The following is a 26,007-nucleotide window of genomic DNA, read 5'->3' on the forward strand; positions in this document are numbered from 1 at the left end:
CTTATCCATTCACGTCCCAACAACGGTGGACCACCATCTTGTAGAATGTATAAATACAACTTTTGTATTTCTTTGCCGTTGTATACCACAGGCACCTTTATTTTTCCTTTGGGGTATACTTTCTGCCCTGTATATGTTTTTAAGATAATGGATGTGTCTTTTAGAGGTATATGCGAAAATAGCCTCTCGTAATCTCGTCGATTTATTACGGTTAGAGCTGATCCTGTATCTAGCTCCATTTTAATTGGGGACCCTGCTATTATGAGGGTAACCCAAATGGTCTGGTAATCTTCATTGGCAATTACATTATGTAATTTGAGAGAGCTTAGTCTCTTGTTCCCGGAGTCGCTATCGCTCTTCTGGTCTTTGGAGCTACTGTCCGTCATCATTTGTACCTTTCTGTGCTTTTCCTTATTGATTCTTTTCCCGTTAGTGGATTTTTTATTTTCAGATCGGCATACACGTGGAATGTGTCCCATCTTTCCGCATCGCCTGCATGCTTTTTCTTTGAACCAGCAATCCCTCTGGTCAAGGTTGGATCTGCCGCAGCGATAAAATCTCTCGAAACCCCGTGTCATTTCATGGGTGCCGAAGTCCTGTTGCCTTTGCTGTATCTTTGCCGCTCCTATTGCACTGAAAGCCTTGTCCAGTGTTAAATCTTTTCCAGAAGATATCTTTTTCTGTGTTTCTACACTTAGGGGATCGCAGATGAATTTGTCTTGCAGAGAATCTGCCAGTCCTGCCTCGAATTGGCAGTGTAGGGTATCAACAATCTCCTCAAAATTCTTGTCCATCGGTTCGGCTGGAGTGATTAAGTTGCGTAACAGCTTGTATGTTTCTGCGCCCATTAGATCCAGAAGCACTGAAGCTTTTTTTTCATCTTCTATTCCATTTGCGGTGCAAAACACCTCCACTCTTTCTACATATGTGGTCCAATTCTCTATCTTATCAAAAACATCAATATTGCCAAAGTTAGGCTCTGTTTCGTTATCAAAAGCATCAATATTGCCAGACTTAGGCATTTCAAAAAAACGATATGGCGCTTCCCGCGCTTTTTCTTTCTTTTTCTGTGTAGCAACGATATGGCGCTTCCCGCGCTTTCCCGCCGCTGCTACCGATAACAAGGCTGTTTTACTGTGGTTTCCGTTTATTCACTGTTGGAGACTCGTTCCCGACGGAGGTCTAAACGCTGACCTGCTTGCCGCGCCGGCCATCTCCCGAGTGCACCCACCCAGTCCGTTATTGCTTGCCTCCGATTTCGTTGCCTGTCTCAGCTGTAGAGCCCGCCGCTGGAGCCCCAGCCTGAAGCCCAGGAAGGATTAGCGCAGTACCTGTCACCAGCTTGGCCAGCTGGTGAAACCACAGTTTCTATTACTTCCTTGAGTCTTCTGGACGCTGGAGGAATCGATGTCTTTGAGGTGCTGCCGAATTGCAGGTAAGTCCGTTTCCACTTCGTCGCCACTGTAGTGTCCGTGTGTAGATAAAGACACTGAAGACAGGAGTTGGTTCATAGGTATTTACTAAGCAAGTCTGGGGGGGGGGGGTTCTAAAGGATATACACAATATACACAGGCTTATATAGCCCAAGTGGCAATTACCGGCATTACGCACACCTGGGGCTCTTAAAGGCACATACACCATAATTGCTCTTAAAGGCACATACACCACATCCACCAGTCACAACATGAGGAGGGAGTCAGATAGGACTGCTGTGACGACCTGGATGAGCCCCAGTTCTCTGGCTCAGGCCCTACACTGAACTGCTGAGACCAGTTATTGTGAATCTAGTCGCACGTTTAAAACAAATGGCACTCTGCAGTACATGACACAATTCCAAATCCACACCACCATCCCCACAACAACAAGAGAACATTACAGCCCAAGTGATAGACATGTTCAGATGGAGTTCAGAGCAGGTTACCTGCACAGCCAAAAGCCAGGTGGTACCTGGATGTGGGGCTGAATTTAACGCAGCAAACATTGGCCTTTGCTTCAATGCTCGCCACAGAGTTATCCAGGTTCGTGGACCACAACTTCACTAAAATTAAACAGAAAGAGTTAATAAAACTATCAGTCCTGGAATCAGGGACCATGGTAATGAGGCCATTTCCCAGTCCTGGAATCAGGGGCCATGTTAATGGGGACATTTCCCACTCCTGGAATCAGGGGCCATGTTAATCGGAACATTTCCCAGTCCTGGAATCAGGGGCCATGTTAATGGGGACATTTCCCAGTCCTGGAATCAGGGACCATGTTAATGGGAACATTTCCCAGTCCTGGAATCAGGGGCCATGTTAATGGGGACATTTCCCAGTCCTGGAATCAGGGGCCATGTTAATGGGAAGATTTCCAAGTGCTGGAATCAGGGGCCATGTTAATGGGAACATTTCCCAGTCCTGGAATCAGGGGCCATGTTAATGGGAACATTTCCCAGTCCTGGAATCAGGGACCATGTTAATGGGGACATTTCCCAGTCCTGGAATCAAGGACCATGTTAATGGGGACATTTCCCAGTCCTGGAATCAGGGACCTTGTTAATGGGAACATTTCCCAGTCCTGGAATCAGGGGCCATGTTACTGGGAACATTTCCCAGTCCTGGAATGAGGGACCATGTTAATGGGAACATTTCCCAGTCCTGGAATGAGGGACCATGTTAATGAGGACATTTCCCAGTCCTGGAATCAGGGACCATGTTAATGAGGACATTTCCCAGTCCTGGAATCAGGGACCTTGTTAATGGGAACATTTCCCAGTCCTGGAATGAGGGACCATGTTAATGAGGACATTTCCCAGTCCTGGAATCAGGGACCATGTTCATGGGAACATTTCCCAGTCCTGGAATCGGGGCCATGTTAATGGGAACATATCTCAGTCCTGGAATCAGGGACCATGTTAATGGGAACATTTCCCTGTCCTGGAATCAGGGGCCAGGTTAATGGGAACATTTCCCTGTCCTGGAATCAGGGGCCAGGTTAATGGGAACATTTCCCAGTCCTGGAATCAGGGACTAGGTTAATGGGAACATTTCCCAGTCCTGGAATCAGGGACCATGTTAATGGGAACATTTCCCAGTCCTGGAATCAGGGACCATGTTAATGGGAACATTTCCCAGTCCTGGAATCAGGGACCATGTTAATGGGGACATTTCCCAGTCCTGGAATCAGGGACCATGTTAATGGGAACATTTCCCAGTCCTGGAATCAGGGACCATGTTAATGGGAACATTTCCCAGTTCTGGAATCAGGGACCATGTTAATGGGAACATTTCCCAGTCCTGGAATCAGGGACCATGTTAATGGGAACATTTCCCAGTCCTGGAATCAGGGACCATGTTAATGGGAACATTTCCCAGTCCTGGAATCAGGGACCATGTTAATGGGAACATTTCCCAGTCCTGGAATCAGGGACCAGGTTAATCGGGACATTTCCCAGTCCTGGAATCAGGGACCATGTTAATGGGGACATTTCCCAGTCCTGGAATCAGGGACCATGTTAATGGGGACCTTTCCCAGTCCTGGAATCAGGGACCATGTTAATGGGAACATTTCTCAGTCCTGGAATCAGGGGCCATGTTAATGGGAACATTTCCCAGTCCTGGAATCAGGGACCATGTCAATGGGGACATTTCCCAGTCCTGGAATCACGGGCCATGTTAATGGGGACATTTCCCAGTCCTGGAATCAGGGACCATGTTAATGGGAACATTTCCCAGTCCTGGAATCAGGGACCATGTTAAAGGGAACATTTCCCAGTCCTGGAATCAGGGACCATGTTAATGGGAACATTTCCCAGTCCTGGAATCAGGGGCCATGTTAATGGGAACATTTCCCAGTCCTGGAATCAGGGACCATGTTAATGGGAACATTTCCCAGTCCTGGAATCAGGGACCATGTTAATGGGAACATTTCCCAGTCCTGGAATCAGGGACCATGTTAATGGGATCATTTCCCAGTCCTGGAATCAGGGACCATGTAAATGGGAACATTTCCCAGTCCTGGAATCAGGGACCATGTTAATGGGAACATTTCCCAGTCCTGGAATCAGGGGCCATGTTAATGAGGACATTTCCCAGTCCTGGAATCAGGGGCCATGTTAATGGGAACATTTCCCAGTCCTGCAATCAGGGACCATGTTAATGGGGACATTTCCCAGTCCTGGAATCAGGGGCCATGTTAATGAGGACATTTCCCAGTCCTGGAATCAGGGGCCATGTTAATGGGGACATTTCCCAGTCCTGGAATCAGGGACCATGTAAATGGGAACATTTCCCAGTCCTGGAATCAGGGGCCATGTTAATGGGAACATTTCCTAGTCCTGGAATCAGGGGCCATGTAAATGGGAACATTTCCCAGTCCTGGAATCAGGGGCCATGTTAATGGGAACATTTCCTAGTCCTGGAATCAGGGGCCATGTTAATGGGAACATTTCCCAGACCTGGAATCAGGGGCCATGTTAATGAGGACATTTCCCAGTCCTGGAATCAGGGGCCATGTTAATGGGAACATTTCCTAGTCCTGGAATCAGGGGCCATGTTAATAAGGACATTTCCTGTCCTGGAAGTATACCTGTAACTGGGGTATTGAATAAATTTTTTAATTAATTAAAGGAGTAAGTCATGGCAGGAGAGCTCAGACCCGTGTTCTGCTCCTCTTGCTCCATGTGGGAAATCAGGGACGCTGCCAGTGTCCCGGACGACCATGTGTGCGGGAAATGCATCCAGCTGCAGCTACTTGTAGACCGCATTGCGGTGCTCGAGCTGCGGGTGGATGAATTTTGGAGCATGCGCGATGCTGAGAGGCTCGTGGATAGCACGTCTAGCGAGTTGTTCACGCCTCAGGGTAGGGCAGCACAGGGGGTGACCATCAGGCGGAGCAACAAAGGCAGGCAGGTAGTGCAGGGAACCCCTGCGGACATCCCCCTTTCAAACAAGTATACCGCTTTGGATACTGTTGAGGGGGATGACTCACCAGGGGAAGGCAGCAGCAGCCAACTTCCTGGCACTGGGGGTGCTCCTGCTGCTCAGGAAGGGGGGAAAAAGAGTGGGAGAGCAATAGTGGTAGGGGATTCTATAGTAAGGGGAACAGATAGGCGGTTCTGTGGCCGTAGACGTGAATCCAGGATGGTTTGTTGCCTCCCTGGTGCCAGGGTCAAGGATGTCACTGAACGGCTGCAGGGCATTCTGGAGGGGGAGGGTGAACAGCCAGTGGTCGTGGTCCACATTGGTACCAACGACATAAGTAAAAAGAGGGATGAGGTCCTGCATCAAGAATTTAGGGAGCTAGGTAACAGATTAAAGAGCAAGACCTCAAAGGTTGTAATCTCTGGATTACTCCCAGTGCCACGTGCTAGTAAGTATAGGAATGGGAGGATAGAGCAGATGAATGCGTGGCTAAAGAGTTGGTGTAGGGGGGAGGGTTTTACTTTCCTGGATCACTGGGCCTGCTTCTGGGAAAGGTGGGACTTGTACAAGTCGGACGGGTTGCACCTGAACCAGAGCGGGACAAATATCCTTGCGGGGAGGTTTGCTAGCACTGTTGGGGGGGGGGGGTTTAAACTAACTTGGCAGGGGGATGGGATACAGAGGGGAGCTGAAATAGGGGGGGATGTGCTGCCAATTATAGAGAGAAAAACAAGTCCGCTTGGTAGACAGGGCAAATATATAAGGGCAAGGCTGGATGGCATCTATTTTAATGCAAGGAGTCTTGCAAATAAGGTGGATGAACTGAAGGTGTTGATAAACACATGGGAGTATGATATTGTTGCTATCACAGAGACATGGTTGAGGGAGGGGCAAGACTGGCAGCTCAATATTCCGGGGTACAGAATCTTCAGGCGAGACAGAGGGGGAGGTATAAGAGGAGGGGGTGTCGCAATATTAATTAAGGAGTCAATTACTGCAGTAAGGAGGGATGATATATTAGCAGGGTCCTCTAATGAGGCCATATGGGTGGAGCTTAAAAACAAAAAGGGGGCAAGCACTTTGCTGGGAGTGTACTATAGGCCTCCAAACAGTCAGGGGGAGATAGAGGAACAGATATGTAGGCAAATCTCAGAGAAATGTGCAAATAATAGGGTAATAATAATGGGGGATTTCAACTTCCCCAATATTAACTGGGATAGTCAGAGTGTGAAAGGCTCAGAGGGTGTAGAATTCTTAAAGTGCATCCAGGAGAGCTTTTTGAGCCAGCATGTCGAAAGTCCTACAAGAGAGGGGGCGGTACTGGACCTAATTCTAGGGAATGTGGCCGGCCAAGTGGAAAAAGTGCTAGTAGGTGAGCACTTTCGTGATAGTGACCATAATATGGTAAGATTTAAGGTGGTCATGGAAAAGGACAGGGATGTGCCGGAAATAAAGGTTCTAAATTGGGGGAAGGCCGATTTTAATAGGATAAGGCAGGATCTGGCCAAAATGGACTGGGATCAGCTACTTGTAGGAAAATCCGCATCGGAGCAATGGGAGGCTTTCAGAAGGGAGATTGAGATCATACAATGGCAACATGTTCCCGTAAAGGTCAAGAGTGGTTCCAAAAACCACAGGGAACCGTGGATGTCAGGGGATATACGAGAATGGATTAGGAAAAAAAGGAGGGCTTTTGGTAGATACAAAAGGCTAAAGACAGAGGAAGCCCTAGAGAAGTACAAAAAGTGCAGGGGGATACTTAAAAAAGAAATTAGGAGATCAAGGAGGGGCCATGAAATAACACTGGCGAGCAAAATAAAGGAAAATCCTAAGATGTTTTATAAGTATATTAAAGGTAAGAGGATAACTAGGGAAAAAATAGGGCCCATTAGGGACAAAAGTGGCAATCTGTGTGTGGAGCCGGAAGATGTAGGAGGGGTTCTAAATGAATTTTTTGCATCTGTTTTCACTATGGAGAAGGACGATGTAGACATAGAAATAGGGCGGGGGGACTGTGATATGCTCGAACATATTAACATCGAGAGGGAGGAGGTATTGGCGGTTTTAGCTGGCCTAAAAATGGATAAATCCCCAGGCCCGGATGAAATGTATCCCAGGCTGCTGCGTGAGGCAAAGGAAGAGATTGCGGGGGCTCTAACACATATATTCAGGACCTTTCTGGCCACAGGGGATGTGCCAGAGGACTGGAGAACCGCTAATGTAGTACCATTATTCAAGAAGGGGAGTAGGGAAAAACCGGGGAACGACAGGCCAGTGAGCCTAACATCAGTGGTAGGAAAATTATTGGAAAAAATCCTGAGGGACAAAATTTGTCTCCACTTGGAGAGGCAAGGATTAATCCGGGATAGTCAACATGGCTTTGTCAAGGGAAGATCATGTCTGACTAATTTGATTGAATTTTTGAGGGGGTGACTAGGTGTGTGGATGAGGGTAACGCAGTGGATGTGGTATACATGGATTTCAGTAAGGCGTTCGATAAAGTCCTGCACAGGAGACTGGTCAAGAAGGTAAGAGCCCATGGAATCCAGGGTGCCTTGGCACATTGGATACAAAACTGGCTTAGTGGCAGAAGGCAGAGGGTGATGGTCGAAGGTTGTTTTTGTGACTGGAAGCCTGTGGCCAGTGGGGTACCACAGGGATCGGTGCTGGGTCCCTTGCTGTTTGTGGTCTACATTAATGACTTGGATATGAATGTAAAGGGTATGATCAGTAAGTTCGCGGATGATACAAAAATTGGTAGGGTGGTAAATAGCGAGGAGGGTAGCCTCAGTCTGCAGGACGATATAGATGGGTTGGTCAGATGGGCGGAACAGTGGCAAATGGAATTTAACCCGGAAAAGTGCGAGGTGATGCACTTTGGGGGGACTAACAAGGCAAGGGAATACACAATGAATGGAAAGACCCTAGGCAAGACGGAGGGTCAGAGGGATCTGGGTGTGCAAGTACACAGATCCCTGAAGGCGGCGGAACAGGTGGATAAGGTGGTAAAAAAGGCATATGGGATACTTGCCTTCATTAGCCGAGGCATTGAATATAAGAGCAAGGAGGTTATGATGGAGCTGTATAAAACACTGGTTAGGCCACAGCTGGAATACTGTGTGCAGTTCTGGTCGCCACACTACAGGAAGGATGTGATCGCGTTAGAGAGGGTGCAGAGGAGGTTCACCAGGATGTTACCAGGGCTGGAGCGCTTCAGTTATGAAGAGAGACTGGGCAGATTGGGTTTGTTTTCCTTGGAGCAGAGGAGGCTGAGGGGGGACATGATTGAGGTGTACAAAATTATGAGGGGCATAGATAGGATGGATGCTGAGGAGCTTTTTCCCTTAGTAGAGGGGTCAATAACTAGGGGGCATAGATTCAAGGTAAAGGGCGGGAGGTTTAGAGGGGATTTGAGAAAGAACTTTTTCACCCAGAGGGTGGTTGGAGTCTGGAACTCACTGCCTGAAAGGGTTGTGGAGGCAGAAACCGTCACAACATTTAAGAAGCATTTGGATGAGCACTTGAAATGCCATAGCATACAAGGCTACGGGCCAAATGCTGGAATATGGGATTAGATTAGACAGGGCTTGATGGCCGGCACGGACACGATGGGCCGAAGGGCCTCTATCCGTGCTGTATTACTCCATGACTCTATGACCATGTTAATGGTAACATTTCCCAGTCCTGTAATCAGGGACCATGTTAATGGGGACATTTCCCAGTCCTGGAATCAGGGACCATGTTAATGGGGACATTTCCCAGTCCTGGAATCAGGGACCATGTTAATGGGGACATTTCCCAGTCCTGGAATCAGGGACCATGTTAACGGGAACATATCTCAGTCCTGGAATCAGGGGCCATGTTAATGGGAACATTTCCCTGTCCTGGAATCAGGGACCATGTTAATGGGAACATTTCCCAGTCCTGGAATCAGGGGCCATGTTAATGGGAACATTTCCCTGTCCTGGAATCAGGGACCAGGTTAATGGGAACATTTCCCAGTCCTGGAATCAGGGACCATGTTAATGGGAACATTTCCCAGTCCTGGAATCAGGGACCATGTTAATGGGATCATTTCCCAGTCCTGGAATCAGGGACCATGTAAATGGGAACATTTCCCAGTCCTGGAATCAGGGACCATGTTAATGGGAACATTTCCCAGTCCTGGAATCAGGGGCCATGTTAATGAGGACATTTCCCAGTCCTGGAATCAGGGGCCATGTTAATGGGAACATTTCCCAGTCCTGCAATCAGGGACCATGTTAATGGGGACATTTCCCAGTCCTGGAATCAGGGGCCATGTTAATGAGGACATTTCCCAGTCCTGGAATCAGGGGCCATGTTAATGGGGACATTTCCCAGTCATGGAATCAGGGACCATGTAAATGGGAACATTTCCCAGTCCTGGAATCAGGGGCCATGTTAATGGGAACATTTCCTAGTCCTGGAATCAGGGGCCATGTAAATGGGAACATTTCCCAGTCCTGGAATCAGGGGCCATGTTAATGGGAACATTTCCTAGTCCTGGAATCAGGGGCCATGTTAATGGGAACATTTCCCAGTCCTGGAATCAGGGGCCATGTTAATGAGGACATTTCCCAGTCCTGGAATCAGGGGCCATGTTAATGGGAACATTTCCTAGTCCTGGAATCAGGGGCCATGTTAATAAGGACATTTCCTGTCCTGGAAGTATACCTGTAACTGGGGTATTGAATAAATTTTTTAATTAATTAAAGGAGTAAGTCATGGCAGGAGAGCTCAGACCCGTGTTCTGCTCCTCTTGCTCCATGTGGGAAATCAGGGACGCTGCCAGTGTCCCGGACGACCATGTGTGCGGGAAATGCATCCAGCTGCAGCTACTTGTAGACCGCATTGCGGTGCTCGAGCTGCGGGTGGATGAATTTTGGAGCATGCGCGATGCTGAGAGGCTCGTGGATAGCACGTCTAGCGAGTTGTTCACGCCTCAGGGTAGGGCAGCACAGGGGGTGACCATCAGGCGGAGCAACAAAGGCAGGCAGGTAGTGCAGGGAACCCCTGCGGACATCCCCCTTTCAAACAAGTATACTGCTTTGGATATTGTTGAGGGGGATGACTCACCAGGGGAAGGCAGCAGCAGCCAACTTCCTGGCACTGGGGGTGCTCCTGCTGCCCAGGAAGGGGGGAAAAAGAGTGGGAGAGCAATAGTGGTAGGGGATTCTATAGTAAGGGGAACAGATAGGTGTTTCTGTGGCCGTAGACGTGAATCCAGGATGGTTTGTTGCCTCCCTGGTGCCAGGGTCAAGGATGTCACTGAACGGCTGCAGGGCATTCTGGAGGGGGAGGGTGAACAGCCAGTGGTCGTGGTCCACATTGGTACCAACGACATAGGTAAAAAGAGGGATGAGGTCCTGCATCAAGAATTTAGGGAGCTAGGTAACAGATTAAAGAGCAGGACCTCAAAGGTTGTAATCTCTGGATTACTCCCAGTGCCACGTGCTAGTAAGTATAGGAATGGGAGGATAGAGCAGATGAATGCGTGGCTAAAGAGTTGGTGTAGGGGGGAGGGTTTTACTTTCCTGGATCACTGGGCCTGCTTCTGGGAAAGGTGGGACTTGTACAAGTCGGACGGGTTGCACCTGAACCAGAGCGGGACAAATATCCTTGCGGGGAGGTTTGCTAGCACTGTTGGGGGGGGGGGGGTTTAAACTAACTTGGCAGGGGGATGGGATACAGAGGGGAGCTGAAATAGGGGGGGATGTGCTGCCAATTATAGAGAGAAAAACAAGTCCGCTTGGTAGACAGGGCAAATATATAAGGGCAAGGCTGGATGGTATCTATTTTAATGCAAGGAGTCTTGCAAATAAGGTGGATGAACTGAAGGTGTTGATAAACACATGGGAGTATGATATTGTTGCTATCACAGAGACATGGTTGAGGGAGGGGCAAGACTGGCAGCTCAATATTCCGGGGTACAGAATCTTCAGGCGAGACAGAGGGGGAGGTATAAGAGGAGGGGGTGTCGCAATATTAATTAAGGAGTCAATTACTGCAGTAAGGAGGGATGATATATTAGCAGGGTCCTCTAATGAGGCCATATGGGTGGAGCTTAAAAACAAAAAGGGGTCAAGCACTTTGCTGGGAGTGTACTATAGGCCTCCAAACAGTCAGGGGGAGATAGAGGAACAGATATGTAGGCAAATCTCAGAGAAATGTGCAAATAATAGGGTAATAATAATGGGGGATTTCAACTTCCCCAATATTAACTGGGATAGTCAGAGTGTGAAAGGCTCAGAGGGTGTAGAATTCTTAAAGTGCATCCAGGAGAGCTTTTTGAGCCAGCATGTCGAAAGTCCTACAAGAGAGGGGGCGGTACTGGACCTAATTCTAGGGAATGTGGCCGGCCAAGTGGAAAAAGTGCTAGTAGGTGAGCACTTTCGTGATAGTGACCATAATATGGTAAGATTTAAGGTGGTCATGGAAAAGGACAGGGATGTGCCGGAAATAAAGGTTCTAAATTGGGGGAAGGCCGATTTTAATAGGATAAGGCAGGATCTGGCCAAAATGGACTGGGATCAGCTACTTGTAGGAAAATCCGCATCGGAGCAATGGGAGGCTTTCAGAAGGGAGATTGAGAGCATACAATGGCAACATGTTCCCGTAAAGGTCAAGAGTGGTTCCAAAAACCACAGGGAACCGTGGATGTCAGGGGATATACGAGAATGGATTAGGAAAAAAAGGAGGGCTTTTGGTAGATACAAAAGGCTAAAGACAGAGGAAGCCCTAGAGAAGTACAAAAAGTGCAGGGGGATACTTAAAAAAGAAATTAGGAGATCAAGGAGGGGCCATGAAATAACACTGGCGAGCAAAATAAAGGAAAATCCTAAGATGTTTTATAAGTATATTAAGGGTAAGAGGATAACTAGGGAAAAAATAGGGCCCATTAGGGACAAAAGTGGCAATCAGTGTGTGGAGCCGGAAGATGTAGGAGGGGTTCTAAATGAATTTTTTGCATCTGTTTTCACTATGGAGAAGGACGATGTAGACATAGAAATAGGGCGGGGGGACTGTGATATGCTCGAACATATTAACATCGAGAGGGAGGAGGTATTGGCGGTTTTAGCTGGCCTAAAAATGGATAAATCCCCAGGCCCGGATGAAATGTATCCCAGGCTGCTGTGTGAGGCAAAGGAAGAGATTGCGGGGGCTCTAACACATATATTCAGGACCTTTCTGGCCACAGGGGATGTGCCAGAGGACTGGAGAACCGCTAATGTAGTACCATTATTCAAGAAGGGAAGTAGGGAAAAACCAGGGAACGACAGGCCAGTGAGCCTAACATCAGTGGTAGGAAAATTATTGGAAAAAATCCTGAGGGACAAAATTTGTCTCCACTTGGAGAGGCAAGGATTAATCCGGGATAGTCAACATGGCTTTGTCAAGGGAAGATCATGTCTGACTAATTTGATTGAATTTTTGAGGGGGTGGCTAGGTGTGTGGATGAGGGTAACGCAGTGGATGTGGTATACATGGATTTCAGTAAGGCGTTCGATAAAGTCCTGCACAGGAGACTGGTCAAGAAGGTAAGAGCCCATGGAATCCAGGGTGCCTTGGCACATTGGATACAAAACTGGCTTAGTGGCAGAAGGCAGAGGGTGATGGTCGAAGGTTGTTTTTGTGACTGGAAGCCTGTGGCCAGTGGGGTACCACAGGGATCGGTGCTGGGTCCCTTGCTGTTTGTGGTCTACATTAATGACTTGGATATGAATGTAAAGGGTATGATCAGTAAGTTCGCGGATGATACAAAAATTGGTAGGGTGGTAAATAGCGAGGAGGGTAGCCTCAGTCTGCAGGACGATATAGATGGGTTGGTCAGATGGGCGGAACAGTGGCAAATGGAATTTAACCCGGAAAAGTGCGAGGTGATGCACTTTGGGGGGACTAACAAGGCAAGGGAATACACAATGAATGGAAAGACCCTAGGCAAGACGGAGGGTCAGAGGGATCTGGGTGTGCAAGTACACAGATCCCTGAAGGCGGCGGAACAGGTGGATAAGGTGGTAAAAAAGGCATATGGGATACTTGCCTTCATTAGCCGAGGCATTGAATATAAGAGCAAGGAGGTTATGATGGAGCTGTATAAAACACTGGTTAGGCCACAGCTGGAATACTGTGTGCAGTTCTGGTCGCCACACTACAGGAAGGATGTGATCGCGTTAGAGAGGGTGCAGAGGAGGTTCACCAGGATGTTACCAGGGCTGGAGCGCTTCAGTTATGAAGAGAGACTGGGCAGATTGGGTTTGTTTTCCTTGGAGCAGAGGAGGCTGAGGGGGGACATGATTGAGGTGTACAAAATTATGAGGGGCATAGATAGGATGGATGCTGAGGAGCTTTTTCCCTTAGTAGAGGGGTCAATAACTAGGGGGCATAGATTCAAGGTAAAGGGCGGGAGGTTTAGAGGGGATTTGAGAAAGAACTTTTTCACCCAGAGGGTGGTTGGAGTCTGGAACTCACTGCCTGAAAGGGTTGTGGAGGCAGAAACCGTCACAACATTTAAGAAGCATTTGGATGAGCACTTGAAATGCCATAGCATACAAGGCTACGGGCCAAATGCTGGAATATGGGATTAGATTAGACAGGGCTTGATGGCCGGCACGGACACGATGGGCCGAAGGGCCTCTATCCGTGCTGTATTACTCCATGACTCTATGACCATGTTAATGGTAACATTTCCCAGTCCTGTAATCAGGGACCATGTTAATGGGGACATTTCCCAGTCCTGGAATCAGGGACCATGTTAACGGGAACATATCTCAGTCCTGGAATCAGAGGCCATGTGAATGGGAACATTTCCCTGACCTGGAATCAGGGACCATGTTAATGGGAACATTTCCCAGTCCTGGAATCAGGGACCATGTGAATGGGGACATTTCCCAGTCCTGGAATCAGGGGCCAGGTTAATGGGAACATTTCCCAGTCCTGGAATCAGGGGCCAAGTTAATGGGAACATTTCCCAGTCCTGGAATCAGGGACCATGTTAATGGGGACATTTCCCAGACCTGGAATCAGGGACCATGTTAATGGGGACATTTCCCAGTCCTGGAATCAGGGACCATGTTAATGGGGACATTTCCCAGTCCTGGAATCAGGGACCATGTGAATGCGGACATTTCCCAGTCCTGGAATCAGGGGCCAGGTTAATGGGAACATTTCCCAGTCCTGGAATCAGGGGCCATGTTAATGGGAACATTTCCCTGTCCTGGAATCAGGGACCAGGTGAATGGGAACATTTCCCAGTCCTGGAATCAGGGACCATGTTAATGGGAACATTTCCCAGTCCTGGAATCAGGGGCCATGTTAATGGGAACATTTCCCAGTCCTGGAATCTGGGACCATGTTAATGGGGACATTTCCCAGTCCTGGAATCAGGGCCCATGTTAATGGGAACATTTCCCTGTCCTGGAATCAGGGACCATGTTAATGGGGACATTTCCCAGACCTGGAATCAGGGACCATGTTAATGGGAACATTTCCCAGTCCTGGAATCAGGGGCCATGTTAATGGGGACATTTCCCAGTCCTGGAATCAGGGACCATGTTAATGGGAACATTTCCCAGTCCTGGAATCAGGGGCCATGTTAATGGGAACATTTCCCAGTCCTGGAATCTGGGACCATGTGAATGGGGACATTTCCCAGTCCTGGAATCAGGGGCCAGGTTAATGGGAACATTTCCAAGTCCTGGAATCAGGGGCCATGTAAATGGGAACATTTCCCAGTCCTGGAATCAGGGACCATGTTAATGGGGACATTTCCCAGTCCTGGAATCAGGGACCATGTGAATGGGGACATTTCCCAGTCCTGGAATCAGGGACCATGTTAATGGGGACATTTCCTAGTCCTGGAATCAGGGACCATGTGAATGGGGACATTTCCCAGTCCTGGAATCAGGGGCCATGTTAATGGGAACATTTCCCAGTCCTGGAATCTGGGACCATGTTAATGGGAACATTTCCCAGTCCTGGAATCAGGGACCATGTGAATGGGGACATTTCCCAGTCCTGGAATCAGGGGCCAGGTTAATGGGAACATTTCCCAGTCCTGGAATCAGGGACCATGTTAATGGGGACATTTCCTAGTCCTGGAATCAGGGACCATGTGAATGGGGACATTTCCCAGTCCTGGAATCAGGGGCCAGGTTAATGGGAACATTTCCCAGTCCTGGAATCAGGGGCCAGGTTAATGGGAACATTTCCCAGTCCTGGAATCAGGGACCATGTTAATGGGAACATTTCCCAGTCCTGGAATCAGGGACCATTTGAATGGGGACATTTCCCAGTCCTGGAATCAGGGGCCAGGTTAATGGGAACATTTCCCAGTCCTGGAATCAGGGACCATGTTAATGGGAACATTTCCCAGTCCTGGAATCAGGGACCATGTTAATGGGAACATTTCCCAGTCCTGGAATCAGGGACCATGTTAATGGGGACATTTCCCAGTCCTGGAATCAGGGGCCATGTTAATGGGAACAATTCCCAGTCCTGGAATCAGGGGCCATGTTAATGGGAACATTTCCCAGTCCTGGAATCAGGGACCATGTTAATGGGGACATTTCCCAGTCCTGGAATCAGGGACCATGTTAATGGGGACATTTCCCAGTCCTGGAATCAGGGACCATGTTAATGGGGACATTTCCCTGTCCTGGAATCAGGGACCATGTGAATGCGGACATTTCCCAGTCCTGGAATCAGGGGCCAGGTTAATGGGAACATTTCCCAGTCCTGGAATCAGGGACCATGTTAATGGAGACATTTCCCAGTCCTGGAATCAGGGACCATGTTAATGGGAACATTTCCCAGTCCTGGAATCGGGGGCCATGTTAATGGGAACCTTTCTCAGTCCTGGAATCAGGGACCATGTTAATGGGAACCTTTCTCAGTCCTGGAATCAGGGACCATGTTAATGGGAACATTTCCCAGTCCTGGAATCAGGGACCACGTTAATGGGGACATTTCCCAGTCCTGGAATCAAGAACCATGTTAATTGGGACCTTTCCCAGTCCTGGAATAGGGGCCATGTTAATGGGAACATTTCCCAGTGCTGGAATCAAGGGCCATGTTAATGGGAACATTTACCAGTCCTGGAATCAGGGACCATGTTAATGGGGACATTTCCCAGTCCTGGAATCAGGGACCATGTTAATGGGGACCTTTCCCAGTCCTGGAATCAGGGGCCATGTTAATGGGAACATTTCCCAGTCCTGGAATCAGGGACCATGGTAATGGGGACATATCCCAGTCCGGTAATCAGGGACCATGTTAATGGGAACATTTCCCAGTCCTGGAATCAGGGACCATGTTAATGGGAACATTTCCCAGTCCTGGAATCTGGGACCATGTTAATGGGGACATTTCCCAGTCCTGGAATCAGGGACCATGTTAATGGGAACATTTCCCAGTCCTGGAATCTGGGACCATGTTAATGGGGACGTTTCCCAGTCCTGGAATCAGGGACCATGTGAATGGGAACATTTCCCAGTCCTGGAATCAGGGACCATGTTAATGGGAACATTTCCCAGTCCTGGAATCTGGGACCATGTTAATGGGAACGTTTCCCAGTCCTGGAATCAGGGACCATGTGAATGGGAACATTTCCCAGTCCTGGAATCAGCGCCATGTTAATGGGAACATTTCCCAGTCCTGAAATCAGGGGCCATGTTAATGGGAACATTTCCCAGTCCAGGAATCAGGGACCATGTTAATGGGAACATTTCCCAGTCCTGGAATCAGGGGCCATGTTAATGGGAACATTTCCCACTTCTGGAATCAGGGACCATGTTAATGGGAACATTTCCCAGTCCAGGAATCAGGGACCATGTTAACGGGAACATATCTCAGTCCTGGAATCAGGGGCCATGTTAATGGGAACATTTCCCTGTCCTGGAATCAGGGGCCATGTTAATGGGAACATTTCCCAGTCCTGGAATCAGGGACCATGTTAATGGGAACATTTCCCAGTCCTGGAATCAGGGGCCATGTTAATGGGAACATTTCCCAGTTCTGGAATCAGGGACCATGTTAATGGGAACATTTCCCAGTTCTGGAATCAGGGACCATGTTAATGGGAACATTTCCCAGTCCAGGAATCAGGGACCATGTTAACGGGAACATATCTCAGTCCTGGAATCAGGGGCCATGTTAATGGGAACATTTCCCTGTCCTGGAATCAGGGACCATGTTAATGGGAACATTTCCCAGTCCTGGAATCAGGGACCATGTAAATGGGAACATTTCCCAGTCCTGGAATCAGGGGCCATGTTAATGAGGACATTTCCCAGTCCTGGAATCAGGGGCCATGTTAATGGGAACATTTCCCAGTCCTGGAATCAGGGACCATGTTAATGGGAACATTTCCCAGTCCTGGAATCAGGGACCACGTTAATGGGAACATTTCCCAGTCCTGGAATCAGGGACCATGTTAATGGGAACATTGCCCAGTCCTGGAATCAGGGACCATGTTAATGAGGACATTTCCCAGTCCTGGAATCAGGGACCAGGTTAATGGGAACATTTCCCAGTCCTGGAATCAGGGACCATGTTAATGGGAACATTTCCCAGTCCTGGAATCAGGGACCATGTTAATGGGAACATTTCCCAGTCCTGGAATCAGGGACCATGTTAATGGGAACATTTCCCAGTCCTGGAATCAGGGGCCATGTTAATGGGAACATTTCCCAGTCCTGGAATCAGGGACCATGTTAATGGGAACATTTCCCAGTCCTGGAATCAGGGGCCATGTTAATGGGAACAATTCCCAGTCCTGGAATCAGGGGCCATGTTAATGGGAACATTTCCCAGTCCTGGAATCAGGGACCATGTTAATGGGGACATTTCCCAGTCCTGGAATCAGGGACCATGTTAATGGGGACATTTCCCAGTCCTGGAATCAGTGACCATGTTAATGGGGACATTTCCCTGTCCTGGAATCAGGGACCATGTGAATGCGGACATTTCCCAGTCCTGGAATCAGGGGCCAGGTTAATGGGAACATTTCCCAGTCCTGGAATCAGGGACCATGTTAATGGAGACATTTCCCAGTCCTGGAATCAGGGACCATGTTAATGGGAACATTTCCCAGTCCTGGAATCGGGGGCCATGTTAATGGGAACCTTTCTCAGTCCTGGAATCAGGGACCATGTTAATGGGAACCTTTCTCAGTCCTGGAATCAGGGACCATGTTAATGGGAACATTTCCCAGTCCTGGAATCAGGGACCACGTTAATGGGGACATTTCCCAGTCCTGGAATCAAGAACCATGTTAATTGGGACCTTTCCCAGTCCTGGAATAGGGGCCATGTTAATGGGAACATTTCCCAGTGCTGGAATCAAGGGCCATGTTAATGGGAACATTTACCAGTCCTGGAATCAGGGACCATGTTAATGGGGACATTTCCCAGTCCTGGAATCAGGGACCATGTTAATGGGGACCTTTCCCAGTCCTGGAATCAGGGGCCATGTTAATGGGAACATTTCCCAGTCCTGGAATCAGGGACCATGTTAATGGGGACATATCCCAGTCCGGTAATCAGGGACCATGTTAATGGGAACATTTCCCAGTCCTGGAATCAGGGACCATGTTAATGGGAACATTTCCCAGTCCTGGAATCTGGGACCATGTTAATGGGGACATTTCCCAGTCCTGGAATCAGGGACCATGTTAATGGGAACATTTCCCAGTCCTGGAATCTGGGACCATGTTAATGGGGACGTTTCCCAGTCCTGGAATCAGGGACCATGTGAATGGGAACATTTCCCAGTCCTGGAATCAGGGACCATGTTAATGGGAACATTTCCCAGTCCTGGAATCTGGGACCATGTTAATGGGAACGTTTCCCAGTCCTGGAATCAGGGACCATGTGAATGGGAACATTTCCCAGTCCTGGAATCAGCGCCATGTTAATGGGAACATTTCCCAGTCCTGAAATCAGGGGCCATGTTAATGGGAACATTTCCCAGTCCAGGAATCAGGGACCATGTTAATGGGAACATTTCCCAGTCCTGGAATCAGGGGCCATGTTAATGGGAACATTTCCCACTTCTGGAATCAGGGACCATGTTAATGGGAACATTTCCCAGTCCAGGAATCAGGGACCATGTTAACGGGAACATATCTCAGTCCTGGAATCAGGGGCCATGTTAATGGGAACATTTCCCAGTCCTGGAATCAGGGACCATGTTAATGGGAACATTTCCCAGTCCTGGAATCAGGGGCCATGTTAATGGGAACATTTCCCAGTTCTGGAATCAGGGACCATGTTAATGGGAACATTTCCCAGTTCTGGAATCAGGTACCATGTTAATGGGAACATTTCCCAGTCCAGGAATCAGGGACCATGTTAACGGGAACATATCTCAGTCCTGGAATCAGGGGCCATGTTAATGGGAACATTTCCCTGTCCTGGAATCAGGGACCATGTTAATGGGAACATTTCCCAGTCCTGGAATCAGGGACCATGTAAATGGGAACATTTCCCAGTCCTGGAATCAGGGGCCATGTTAATGAGGACATTTCCCAGTCCTGGAATCAGGGGCCATGTTAATGGGAACATTTCCCAGTCCTGGAATCAGGGACCATGTTAATGGGAACATTTCCCAGTCCTGGAATCAGGGACCACGTTAATGGGAACATTTCCCAGTCCTGGAATCAGGGACCATGTTAATGGGAACATTGCCCAGTCCTGGAATCAGGGACCATGTTAATGAGGACATTTCCCAGTCCTGGAATCAGGGACCAGGTTAATGGGAACATTTCCCAGTCCTGGAATCAGGGACCATGTTAATGGGAACATTTCCCAGTCCTGGAATCAGGGACCATGTTAATGGGAACATTTCCCAGTCCTGGAATCAGGGACCATGTTAATGGGAACATTTCCCAGTCCTGGAATCAGGGGCCATGTTAATGGGAACATTTCCCAGTCCTGGAATCAGGGACCATGTTAATGGGAACATTTCCCAGTCCTGGAATCAGGGGCCATGTTAATGGGAACATTTCCCAGTCCTGGAATCAAGGGCCATGTTAATGGGAACATTTTCTATCCTGGAATCAGGGACCATGTTAATGGGGACATTTCCCAGTCCTGGAATCTGGGACCATGTTAATGGGGACATTTCCCAGTCCTGGAATCAGGGACCATGTGAATGGGGACTTTTCCCAGTCCTGGAATCAGGGGCCATGTTAATGGGAACATTTCCCAGTCCTGGAATCAGGGGCCATGTTAATGGGAACATTTCCCAGTCCTGGAATCAGGGACCATGTTAATGGGGACCTTTCCCAGTCCTGGAATCAGGGGCCATGTTAATGGGGACATTTCCCAGTCCTGGAATCAGGGGCCATGTTAATGGGGATGATTCCCAGTCCTGGAATCAGGGGCCATGTTAATGGGAACATTTCCCAGTCCTGGAATCAGGGGCCAGGTTAATGGGAACATTTCCCAGTCCTGGAATCAGGGACCATGTTAATGGGAACATTTCCCAGTCCTGGAATCAGGGGCCAGGTTAATGGGAACATTTCCCAGTCCTGGAATCAGGGGCCATGTTAATGGGAACATTTCCCTGTCCTGGAATCAGGGACCAGTTTAATGGGAGCATTTCCCAGTCCTGGAATCAGGGACCATGTTAATGGGAACTTTTCCCAGTCCTGGAATCAGGGACCATGTTAATGGGAACATATCTCAGTCCTGGAATCAGGGGCCATGTTAATGGGGACATTTCCCAGTCCTGGAATCAGGGGCCATGTTAATGGGAGCATTTCCCAGTCCTGGAATCAGGGACCATGTTAATGGGAACATTTCCCAGTCCTGGAATCAGGGGCCATGTTAATGGGAACATTTCCCAGTCCTGGAATCAGGGACCATGTTAATGGGAACATTTCCCAGTCCTGGAATCAGGGGCCATGTTAATGGGGACATTTCCCAGTCCTGGAATCAGGGGCCATGTTAATGGGAACATTTCCCAGTCCTGGAATCAGGGACCATGTTAATGGGGACATTTCCCAGTCCTGGAATCAGGGGCCAGGTTAATGGGAACATTTCCCAGTCCTGGAATCAGGGGCCAAGTTAATGGGAACATTTCCCAGTCCTGGAATCAGGGACCATGTTAATGGGGACATTTCCCAGACCTGGAATCAGGGACCATGTTAATGGGGACATTTCCCAGTCCTGGAATCAGGGGCCATGTTCATGGGAACATTTCCCTGTCCTGGAATCAGGGACCAGGTTAATGGGAACATTTCCCAGTCCTGGAATCAGGGACCATGTTAATGGGAACATTTCCCAGTCCTGGAATCAGGGGCCATGTTAATCGGAACATTTCCCAGTCCTGGAATCAGGGACCATGTTAATGGGGACATTTCCCAGTCCTGGAATCAGGGACCATGTTAATGGGGACATTTCCCAGTCCTGGAATCAGGGACCATGTTACTGGGAACATTTCCCAGTCCTGGAATCAGGGACCATGTTAATGGGAACATTTCCCAGTCCTGGAATCAGGGACCATGTAAATGGGAACATTTCCAAGTGCTGGAATCAGGGGCCATGTTAATGGGAACATTTCCCAGTCCAGGAATCAGGGACCATATTAATGGGGACATTTCCCAGTCCTGGAATCAGGGACCATGTTAATGGGAACAATTCCCAGTCCTAGAATCAGGGACCATATTAATGGGGACATTTCCCAGTCCTGGAATCAGGGACCATGTTAATGGGAACAATTCCCAGTCCTGGAATCAGGGACCATGTTAATGGGGACCTTTCCCAGTCCTGGAATCAGGGGCCATGTTAATGGGAACATTTCCCAGTCCAGGAATCAGGGACCATATTAATGGGAACATTTCCCAGTCCTGGAATCAGGGGCCAGGTTAATGGGAACATTTCCCAGTCCTGGAATCAGGGGCCAGGTTAATGGGAACATTTCCCAGTCCTGGAATGAGGGACCATGTTAATGGGAACATTTCCCAGTCCTGGAATCAGGGACCATGTTAATGGGAACATTTCCCAGTCCTGGAATCAGGGACCATGTTAATGGGGACCTTTCCCAGTCCTGGAATCAGGGGCCATGTTAATGGGAACATTTCCCAGTCCAGGAATCAGGGACCATATTAATGGCAACATTTCCCAGTCCTGGAATCAGGGACCATGTTAATGGGGATATTTCCCAGTCCTGGAATCAGGGACCATGTTAATGGGGACCATTCCCAGTCCTGGAATAGGGGCCATGTTAATGGGAACATTTCCCAGTCCTGGAATCAAAGGCCATGTTAATGGGAACATTTCCCAGTCCTGGAATCAGGGGCCATGTTAATGGGGACATTTCCCAGTCCTGGAATCAGGGGCCATGTTAATGGGAACATTTCCCTGTCCTGGAATCAGGGGCCAGGTTAATGGGAACATTTCCCAGTCCTGGAATCAGGGACCATGTTAATGGGAACATATCTCAGTCCTGGAATCAGGGGCCATGTTAATGGGGACATTTCCCAGTCCTGGAATCAGGGGCCATGTTAATGGGAACATTTCCCAGTCCTGGAATCAGGGACCATGTTAATGGGAACATTTCCCAGTCCTGGAATCAGGGGCCATGTTAATGGGAACATTTCCCAGTCCTGGAATCAGGGACCATGTTAATGGGAACATTTCCCAGTCCTGGAATCAGGGGCCATGTTAATGGGGACATTTCCCAGTCCTGGAATCAGGGGCCAGGTTAATGGGAACATTTCCCAGTCCTGGAATCAGGGGCCAAGTTAATGGGAACATTTCCCAGTCCTGGAATCAGGGACCATGTTAATGGGGACATTTCCCAGACCTGGAATCAGGGGCCATGTTCATGGGAACATTTCCCTGTCCTGGAATCAGGGACCATGTTAATGGGAACATTTCCCAGTCCTGGAATCAGGGACCATGTTAATGGGGACATTTCCCAGTCCTGGAATCAGGGGCCATGTTAATGGGGACATTTCCCAGTCCTGGAATCAGGGGCCATGTTCATGGGAACATTTCCCTGTCCTGGAATCAGGGACCAGGTTAATGGGAACATTTCCCAGTCCTGGAATCAGGGACCATGTTAATCGGAACATTTCCCAGTCCTGGAATCAGGGGCCATGTTAATGGAGACATTTCCCAGTCCTGGAATCAGGGACCATGTTAATGGGGACATTTCCCAGTCCTGGAATCAGGGACCATGTTAATGGGGACATTTCCCAGTCCTGGAATCAGGGACCATGTTAATGGGAACATTTCCCAGTCCTGGAATCAGGGACCATGTAAATGGGAACATTTCCAAGTGCTGGAATCAGGGGCCATGTTAATGGGAACATTTCCCAGTCCAGGAATCAGGGACCATATTAATGGGGACATTTCCCAGTCCTGGAATCAGGGGCCATGTTAATGGGGACCTTTCCCAGTCCTGGAATCAGGGGCCATGTTAATGGGAACATTTCCCAGTCCAGGAATCAGGGACCATATTAATGGGGACATTTCCCAGTCCTGGAATCAGGGACCATATTAATGGGGACATTTCCCAGTCCTGGAATCAGGGGCCATGTTAATGGGAACATTTCCCAGTCCAGGAATCAGGGACCATATTAATGGGGACATTTCCCAGTCCTGGAATCAGGGACCATGTTAATGGGGACCTTTCCCAGTCCTGGAATCAGGGGCCATGTTAATGGGAACATTTCCCAGTCCAGGAATCAGGGACCATATTAATGGCAACATTTCCCAGTCCTGGAATCAGGGGCCATGTTAATGGAGACATTTCCCAGTCCTGGAATCAGGGGCCATGTTAATGGGGACATTTCCCAGTCCTGGAATCAGGGACCATGTTAATGGGGACATTTCCCAGTCCTGGAATCAGGGACCATGTTACTGGGAACATTTCCCAGTCCTGGAATCAAGGGCCATGTTAATGGGGACATTTCCCAGTCCTGGAATCAGGGACCATGTTAATGGGAACATTTCCCAGTCCTGGAATCAGGGACCATGTAAATGGGAACATTTCCAAGTGCTGGAATCAGGGGCCATGTTAATGGGAACATTTCCCAGTCCAGGAATCAGGGACCATATTAATGGGGACATTTCCCAGTCCTGGAATCAGGGACCATGTTAATGGGAACATTTCCCAGTCCTAGAATCAGGGACCATGTTAATGGGGACCTTTCCCAGTCCTGGAATCAGGGGCCATGTTAATGGGAACATTTCCCAGTCCAGGAATCAGGGACCATATTAATGGGGACATTTCCCAGTCCTGGAATCAGGGACCATATTAATGGGGACATTTCCCAGTCCTGGAATCAGGGGCCATGTTAATGGGAACATTTCCCAGTCCAGGAATCAGGGACCATATTAATGGGGACATTTCCCAGTCCTGGAATCAGGGACCATATTAATGGGGACATTTCCCAGTCCTGGAATCAGGGGCCATGTTAATGGGGACATTTCCCAGTCCTGGAATCAGGGACCATGTTAATGGGGACCTTTCCCAGTCCTGGAATCAGGGGCCATGTTAATGGGAACATTTCCCAGTCCAGGAATCAGGGACCATATTAATGGCAACATTTCCCAGTCCTGGAATCAGGGACCATGTTAATGGGGATATTTCCCAGTCCTGGAATCAGGGACCATGTTAATGGGGACCATTCCCAGTCCTGGAATAGGGGCCATGTGAATGGGGATGATTCCCAGTCCTGGAATCAGGGGCCAGGTTAATGGGAACATTTCCCAGTCCTGGAATCAGGGGCCATGTTAATGGGAACATATCTCAGTCCTGGAGTCAGGGGCCATGTTAATGGGAACATTTCCCTGTCCTGGAATCAGGGACCAGTTTAATGGGAGCATTTCCCAGTCCTGGAATCAGGGACCATGTTAATGGGGACATTTCCCAGTCCTGGAATCAGGGACCATGTTAATGGGGACATTTCCCAGTCCTGGAATCAGGGAAGTTTTACTTCATCTGCTGAATGCTGGATTTGACAGGGCAGCGGAACTTCAGTAGCAACAAAGGATCCACTTTTCCTCCCGCACAAGCTCAGGGATTTCATCCTTTTAAGTTCTGTTTCTCCACCTATCCTAAAAGTGCTTCCAGGGTTTGGGGGTCCGTGCGTATCCAGGCATCCTTGCAGCATATTTTTCAACGCTGCTCTTCCTTACCAGAGCATGTCTGCTTGGCGGTCCCAAGGGATCTGGTAGGTCAGAAATCTGTCCATCTGCAGCCAATTCCTGTGCTCTTTGGGTTACCATATGGAGGCCCAATCCCTTCCTTTCCAGCAGGATGCACTGGGTGGTGATCAGGATCAAGAACCCTTTCAACTTCCCCCTCCTTTGACCAGAGAGGCACTGAACCCAACTGGACCACAGTTACTACTCTGTCTAACATCAGTGAACCCAGCACACACTGGGTGTGGTTTATACGCTTAGAATCTCACTGGGGGAGCTGTCAATATATCCTGTTAGAGTGAGAACAGAGAACACACCAAATCGTAGAAACCTAATGCACTTACGTACTGGCCTTGCCCCTCTCAACCTTACAGTTGAAGTTTAATGTGATACATCTTACAAGTAATGTATTTTCTATTTTTTAACAACTTATTCAGTTGCCCAGATTTCTGTGACTTAATTTCATTAGAGCCTTTCAGGTGGAACTTGTTTAGAACATCCAGAATCCTCTCAGTTTAATCCATGCTTGTGGTTTATCGCAGTGCGCAATTCTGATTTTCAGTTGGCAGGCTTCATGTTTTGGTCAATGGATTATAAAGACATATTGGATTAAAATTTTGACGGGGCAAACTTGAATACTAGTTTTAAGTGAAGGTTTACGAGGTGCAAGAGACACTATAGTTCAGGGTTTGTATCAGCTCGAGTCACTGGGCATGTTACATTACCTTTAGCATCGTCAGAGCCTGAAGCTAAGAGCTTGGGATCCATTAGATTAAAATCCACACTCCAACATCGCTTTTCGTGCTCCTGTAGTGAAAATACACAACAGCCAAGTGAAAATAAACTCTCAACAATTTCAGAGTGTGGCAATACTGTTCAGAGATTGTTGGGTCAAATGGTGAACAGGGAGGAAAAATGATTAAAACCAT

At 48.5% G+C, this 26,007-nt stretch overlaps 1 protein-coding gene across 1 annotated transcript in view; it reads right to left on the reverse strand.

The window, feature by feature from the left end:
* cop1 (COP1 E3 ubiquitin ligase) overlaps positions 1 to 26,007 on the reverse strand; it is a gene marked incomplete at its 5' end in the record, with an annotated part of 130,351 nt that overhangs the window by 15,129 nt on the left and 89,215 nt on the right. The window contains 2 exons of the mRNA XM_085977983.1: positions 1,922 to 2,038; positions 25,804 to 25,885. Coding sequence (XP_085834109.1) covers positions 1,922 to 2,038; positions 25,804 to 25,885 — 199 coding nt within the window. The remainder of the gene's footprint in view (positions 1 to 1,921; positions 2,039 to 25,803; positions 25,886 to 26,007) is intronic.

This window comes from Somniosus microcephalus, chromosome 3, assembly GCF_052327205.1.
Source record: "Somniosus microcephalus isolate GS21.2 chromosome 3, FLI_Smic_1.0, whole genome shotgun sequence".
NCBI lineage: Eukaryota > Metazoa > Chordata > Chondrichthyes > Squaliformes > Somniosidae > Somniosus > Somniosus microcephalus.